At 44.6% G+C, this 7,577-nt stretch overlaps 1 protein-coding gene across 1 annotated transcript; it reads left to right on the plus strand.

Moving 5' to 3' along the window:
• The first annotated feature begins 2,402 nt into the window (after positions 1-2,402).
• scrt2 (scratch family zinc finger 2) lies at positions 2,403-7,009 on the plus strand. The gene is made up of 2 exons (XM_040153568.1): positions 2,403-2,562; positions 6,210-7,009. The coding sequence occupies exons 1-2, from the start codon at positions 2,403-2,405 to the stop codon at positions 7,007-7,009; spliced, it is 960 nt and encodes a 319-aa protein (XP_040009502.1).
• The last annotated feature ends 568 nt before the right edge of the window (positions 7,010-7,577 follow it).

A 7,577-nucleotide genomic window follows, 5' to 3' on the forward strand; every position in this document is an offset into this window, starting at 1 on the left:
TCCTCGTCCTTGCCTCTACACTATAAGCTTGGCTTAGTGACAGCGGCCTGAACTTGTCCTGTAATGTACACTTACATACGTGTGATAAATCCTGACCGCGCTGATTTAACACCGTCCCCCCTAGAAACCTGTCGCGTCCGAGCTGCAGGGTCGCTGTCAGTGGCTGGGATGATTTAGAGCGAGCCGGGTGAGGGGGCACCCCTAAACGTTTGGATAAATCTATAGCACCTCTAACCACATTTACAATTTTAGGAGCCCGATCAACATGGAAAGTGCAAAATATACGAAATCAGTCAATAGTTGAGCATTTTATCTCAAGGTTGAATGACCTTCACAAGATTTCCAGGGGAATCTACAAGTGCTCTTACAAATTTTCAACATTTCTCATTGTAAAGAGTCTGCTTTAAAGTTGGACATGACTTCTTCTAATGTAACGGACTAAAAAAATTGAATTATCGTAAATGTCCAAGATGTAATCACTTCAAATATCTTAACAGAACTCCTACTTATTGTACAGGCTCACAGAAACTAGCAGGAAATGAATCCCCAAAAATTCTGATAATCAACCACTCGTTTAAGACAATTACCAGGCAAAGTGAGGATTTGTCATTTTTGTCGGTTTTATTTGCCTGAAAATGAAATATCCTCGCATTTTGAACTGTTGGATGCATCAAAAGAGCAATTTAAATATGTCACCTTGGGTTTCTGGGAAATTGTAATGGCCATTTTTCACTATTTTCTAACATTTTATAGACTAAAAAATCAATACAATAAACAATAACTGACTAACAGTAAGAATTACCACGTACTAAAAAGAGGATAATCTGAAAAGTAATCTACCACTTCATTTTCCTCCTGCAATACTATGCTTTTCCAGTCATGTTGACTTTGCCATCACCACTGCTACTGCTCAAAGACACAACAGCCATAGGGACAGAAAAGCCACAAAATAGAAGCGAATAGACACGTTGATCTGTTCTACTGTATTATGTGTGATATAGCAGAAATAAAAGCGGTAGCTGTTAATTTTATTGTTTTAATGCTGTAAGATATTAATTAATCAAACCACTAATATGACGCAGTTGATGATAAATCGAACAGGTGCATCATTTCTGTTTCACCTGAAAACTTGTTGCTTTTAGCAAGCTACCACGAGATCATTTTTTCTGCATAAATATTTAACTTTCATTTATTCTAATAGGGGAACAACAACTGTTGAGCTGTAATGACAAATACAATGTATAATGTAGCATAAAATTCACAGAGTGAGCTAATGAATCCACACAAATACAAACCAACTCAGAGATATCTGGCCAATTTAGCAAGCACGGATCTAATTCTAGATTTCACCCTAATCAAAAAAGATGTAATTAATTAATCAGATAATTCACTGCCACGCATGGCAGGACACACATCTGTGCACTGGTAATGGGGAGAGTGAGACGCGCTGAGCAGTGCAGTACCGCTACTTCCCCGGCAGCCCTCTCGTCTACAGTGCTGGTATCCTGTGCAGCTTTAAAAATAAAGGTCCAGCAACCCCGGACGCTCAGCCAACCTCTCCTGTACTGTACGCGTGCCCCCCGCATGTGAGTGAGGTGCAGTGTGTCGAAGGGACGGAAAGATCTGGAGCTGTTTGAGGTAACAGAGACGACATGAGGGAGGCAGCGCCTGTACAAGGCAAACATAAACTGTGCCACTTCATCTGAAAACAATGGGGGACAGGACACTGAGTGTGCTCTCAACCACATCTCCATTGTCTGCCCTCCTCTTTTACTCCTCCTCCGAGCATGGAGCATAAGCGGGGTGAAAGAGGGAGGGGAGGGGAGCAGAGGGGGTGAGCAGCAGTGGGGGCAGTGGGGGTCTGGCTGTGTTCTTTCTCCTCTGTCTGTGTGCGAATGCACAGACGGTTCAGTAGTAATTTGATGTGTGTCCCCGGGGACATTTGATGGATTAAAGCTAAGCAGCTCCATTTCGCAGCACCACCTGATCTTCCACTGCCTGTGCCCCATATAAAGGCTGGCGTGATTGCTGATCTCAGCTAGTCTGACAGTCTCTCTCTCTCCCTCCTCTCTCTGTCTGTCTCCATCTCTTCTCTTCCTCACTGGTCCCTTAAGCCTGCTGCATCACAGGAGCTATCCAGTGCTGAACAGGATCGCTTTTATTTTTTATTTTTTTATTTTTCTCGGGGAAGCTGGGGGAGCCAGAGAGTATCACACAGCATTGCCGTCAGCCTTGTTCTCCACTGGTTTCCATTTTCTTTCTTATCTTATGTTTTTGGCAGTTGTCTTCACATTAACCGCAAGGATTACCGTCAAGCAAGCTTCTGCTCGTTTGCTTCCTCAGTGGGTCTTTTATTTTCTCTCATGCGTTTTTCTCAGCTCTGTGTTTTTATCCATTGAAACATGCCCCGCTCATTTTTGGTGAAGAAGATCAAGCTTGATGATTTCTCTTCGTCCAATGTGGCCACCTCCAATCATCATCACCACCTGGACGACTCGTTCACTTTTGCACGCTCCATCACAGACTCGGTGACCAGCCTTGGGGTTCGTCTCAGTGAGAATGGTGAGTTAACATGCCTCCACTAGCTCCGGTTAAAGATGTGCAAGCGCTCCCGCCTGTAGACCAGCTCCGGTGCTGATTTCAGCACGCCTGAATATTTCCACACGTAGCACAGATGGCATCCTCTTTTGTTTTTGTGCTGGGTGAGATTTTCTTTTGCCTCAGCCAATAACATGCTTGTAGAGTGTAAATTAATATGACACGTTACATGCAGCCGGCTGAATTTTGCATCACTATCCTGAATAATCCTCTCCAGAGGCACCCCACCCCCATCTCTGTGCTCCCAGACTTTTGTTTTTTGACTCCAGTGAAGGACAGACACAATTCAGGTCACAGCCACGGATTAGCTTATGTAAATAGGGAACAAAACATGTGTCTAATCAGGAGACGCTCCAGTTACGTATGTGTATGATTGCACCAACCCTGTGGTAGCTGAACCCGCACAGACTGACTATATCTGGTCCTCATCTGCAATAAAAAATTCGCGAATATGAGAGATGAGTATCGGATGATACATTTGTCCTTAGCTGTTATTGTCCTTGAGTTCCCATCACGGTCCGATCCTCCCTTGCCCCCCTCTTCCCATCCAAATGGAGCATGCACAGTCTCCCCACCCCCATCGCTCCACTACATCTTTCTCTTCCTTCCGGGCATTTGAAAACTAGCAGGGGTTAGAGTTTCAGCCGTGCAGGCCTATCGTCGCCACTAGAGACATCTACACACTGTACAGTACAGCCGGGAGGGAGGCGGGGAGCTGGGCCAAGGGGATAGCGAAGGGAAGGAGAAAAAGGAGACAAAAATGCTTTGGGCAGCAATGAGGCTGATCACGTGACAGAGGTTGTACAGTAAACACGGAGAAAGGCACATAGCTTCACCGCGGTCGACACGCGTACCGGCCACGCTAAGCTCCAGTCAGCGCTGAGCGGCGACCTTCACTTTCGCGGTCCGCTTTAAGCTCGCCGCTTCCATTTTGTGGCCACGTTTAGAGGGCCATATGTGTGTCTTTGTTGTGATTTGTCAGGATATTTTCACAGTGCGAGAGGCTTCGTAGTCCATAGCCAAATGCTGTGATGATGCCCACCTGTTATTCAGCCATGTCAATAACAAGGCTCATCGAAATTTAGATGGAATTAACAAACCTTTTATTTGTGGTAAAAGAGACTGGACTGGTTTTTAAACTGTAATGGTTTGTTAAATTTGAAACAACCTGTGGGGTAAAGACTAAAAAATGATAACTAGAAATATAAAGATTATATATATTTACCAGGCATATTTTGTAGCTTGTAATGAATGTTCTTTAGCTTTCCTGCTTCATGATTTTTATATAATTATTATTATTACTATTGAAGAATCCATTTGTATAGTTATTTTCGCTCTCTATTGTTCCTGCATCTATTGTTCAACACCATGAAAAATAAGCATTATATTAAAAGGAAGAAAAGAACGATAAGGCGCTACATTGATGTTGACAAAAGGCGTTTGATTTGAACAAAAGAATCCTTTTCATGCTGAGTCAAAAAAAAAAAAAGGCAAAAAGGCAAAATAGAAGAATTCTCAGCGAGGCTGAAATACCTAACATCAGCACTTCTGCCGTGCCAGGAGATTTTCTTTCCCCCCATTGTGGAGACATTTGACTTGAGTGTCTGTTGAACAACAAAGAGGGGTGGCTGAGAGGGTCCATTAATTACATCCTTGCTTTGCATTAGAGAAATGAGTCTATGAGCTGTAAAGGCTGATACAGCGTGACTCCTAAATGATGAGCTCCATGTCTGACCTTGGGTAATTGAAACATGGTAAACAACTCTGCTTACACGGATGCACTATGGCTTCTTGAACAAAAAAAACAAAAACAAAAAAAAATCGCAGCAAAATAAAGGCCATGTTGTCGTATGTAGTGCAAATGCTCTACAGCTATTTTTAACAGCCTGGTCTGTAGTGTGGCTGTAGAGCAGGTGGATGTGGCTGCATAAATACAGTTGAAGCTGCAGTATTTGATTGTAAATTCAATCGTCATTGTAAGAATTTAGATTTGAAAATGACAACCAGGAAACATTTCTTCACTTTTTAATTTGATTGAATTTTTTTTTTTAGAAAGCAAGCGCTGCTCTCCGTCAGACAAACACCATCTGCGTGGTTTAAAACAGTGGACCCATGCAGTGCAGCACGATAATGTGTGCACAGGCCTGGTGATTCCCTGTCCCCGGGTGTCACGGTCATGTCTCTGACAGAGTGGGTGTGTGAACAGAAACCCTTGGGAATGGAGATGCTGTAGTAGGAGAGCACTTCAGATGATTTCTTAATGGCCTGTTTCTTGAAGGCACTTCAGCGCGTTGGCTGCTGCAGGCAGGTGACCCTCTTCACAAACAATGTGTATGATGCCATGTCTCACATTATCAGCCCTCAAAGACACTGTGCTCCATAAACTATTATTGTGTGCCGCAGATACTTGATCTTCTCCAGCGCTCAACTCTTCTAACAGCTGTACAGTTTTACAGATGATAGCCCATTGATCACTTCAAAACTTTGAATTTCATTAAAAAGCAGTCAATACCTAATTTCCACCGCTTGCTGCACACAGTGCTTAGGAATGGCTTTTTTTCTGCAGTTGTGCACTATTTCTCTCAGGAGAAGAATTTCAACACATTTTATATTTGCTCCAGTATGTTCAACCTATACAATATCAACCCTGTTGGTGAAATGCATTTAGTATTTATTCAGCTCCTGAGCTTCACAGCATAAGAATACATATCGAGTTGTGTTTGGATGCGTTTAGCTGCCAGCGAGCCTTTCAGCTCATCTGGCACGGAGCTGCTTCGGAGGGAAAGGGAAAGACATGAACTGCCAACAAAAATACATCTCTCTGAAATCATGCTCTGCACAGTCGGGGGCATTTAAATCACTCGCGGTTGGTCTGCACTATGCTGCATGCTTGAAGAAGTAGCATGAAATCCTAGAGGGTGTAAGTAGCAATGTAACAAGTTGATCTGGTCCAAAACCAAAAAATGTATTTGTTCGCAGCAAAGAAACAATCAAACAAAAAAAACAAAACACACAGTAATTAATACAGAAAGCTCTCTCAAATCGTCTGTGCAACCTGTTTTGAGGTGTTTGTTTTTTAAGAACGCGCACATGAAAAAATAGAAAACCCTGGCCAAAATAAAAATTCTTGAGAAACAATGTACTTGTTAAGGTTCAGAGTTGAGACATGATTAAATCGTAATGCCTGCGAGCACAGAACCTTCATTTAGCAAACGTGGAGACGGGCCCCAGCCACAGAGGGCTGACATCCCATAGATGATGCCTGATGTCTGATCAATGAGACTGCTTTATTTAAGAGGGGATTTAATATGCATCTTCTCGCGCAGGAGACTTCCTTGATGAGCTATTATCTAGCGCGGATCCTGGCTCTAAAATTGCAAGCTTCTTAAATGCAACTCAGCGCATCATGTTTCCCTGCATCACCGCACCACTGCGTGTGCAACCTGTGAACTCTGGAAAAAATGCAGTTAGCTCCGCGCTGCCACTCACTCTTCCACCATTTTACGAAGGGCAATCATCCAACATGATAATCATGCAATCACCAGCGTGTCACTGTGTCCTTATCCATCACAACCCCTGGCCAACTGTGTTTGCGTGTGTCTCTTACCCAGGCTACATCCAGGATTACATCACGCCATCTGTATACCAGGGGGAGAAGAAGATGGAGCACAAGCTGGCTTCGCCGGTGTCAGACCCCCTGTACACCCAAGTGAGCAGCGGCGAGGAGTACTGTGACCCCGACCTGAAGCACCCCGACAGCCCCCAGTCTGGCATGACAGCCAGCGGCTTCTACAGTGGTGAATCGGAGGCCCTGGCCGAGGGTTACACCATGGATGCCTTCTTCATCTCTGACGGGCGCTCGAGGCGAAAGGGGGACGGCGAGAGTCGTGGAGGGAGCTCAAGAAGTAGCAGCGCCAACGCTGGGGCTCAGGAGAGGGGGGCCGGCACACCTCGCCACACCTGCAACGAGTGCGGCAAGACGTACGCCACGTCCTCCAACCTCAGCAGACACAAGCAGACGCACCGCAGCCTGGACAGCAAGATGGCCCGCAAGTGTCCCACCTGTGGTAAAGTGTATGTGTCCATGCCGGCGTTGGCCATGCACATCCTCACCCACGACCTCAAGCACAAGTGCGAAGTGTGCAGCAAGGCTTTCAGCCGGCCGTGGCTCCTTCAAGGTCACATGCGCTCACACACGGGGGAGAAGCCCTTTGCCTGCGCCCACTGTGGCAAAGCCTTTGCTGACCGTTCAAACCTCCGCGCCCACATGCAAACACACTCTGCCTTCAAGCACTACAGATGCAAGCGCTGCAATAAGACCTTCGCTCTCAAGTCCTACTTGAACAAGCACTATGAGTCAGCTTGCTTCAAGGGCTCTGCAGACGAAGACGACTCTGGATCAGAAAACTAACCACGAGGAAGAAGCAAAATTTTGAACCCCTGTTGTAGGTTCACCACCAATAACCCTGTTCACTCTGCCCTCCATGCCTTTTTTCTTCCCTTTTTTTAGAAAGCAATATTTTCACTGAGATTACGTGAAGAAACTCTAATGATTATGGCAAAGACAATTTCAAAAGATGCTGGATTTTTTCCCTGCACAGTAGCTAATCGTCCACAGAAACATACAATCAAACAACCTTCCCCCAAATAGAGACTGTAGATGATAGTTGTACACAATTAAGCAACATGTGCTCGCATGGATGTGGGCACATGCAAACACACACACGCACTCTCACACAGACATGAATGCACACACAGACGCGCACGCAAACACATTCATGTACGCATGTGTGGACACACACATAAACACACACACACACACACACACACGCACACTTACACACACAATTATATATGAGGCCTGGCATGTGAATTTTTATCAATGACTATAATGATATTGATATCAATAGTAATAATATTTAGATTCCTGATATTTTATAGCAAATAGTAATGAGAAAATGGAAAAAAAACATAAAAAA

Source organism: Xiphias gladius, chromosome 18, assembly GCF_016859285.1.
Source record: "Xiphias gladius isolate SHS-SW01 ecotype Sanya breed wild chromosome 18, ASM1685928v1, whole genome shotgun sequence".
Lineage (NCBI taxonomy): Eukaryota > Metazoa > Chordata > Actinopteri > Istiophoriformes > Xiphiidae > Xiphias > Xiphias gladius.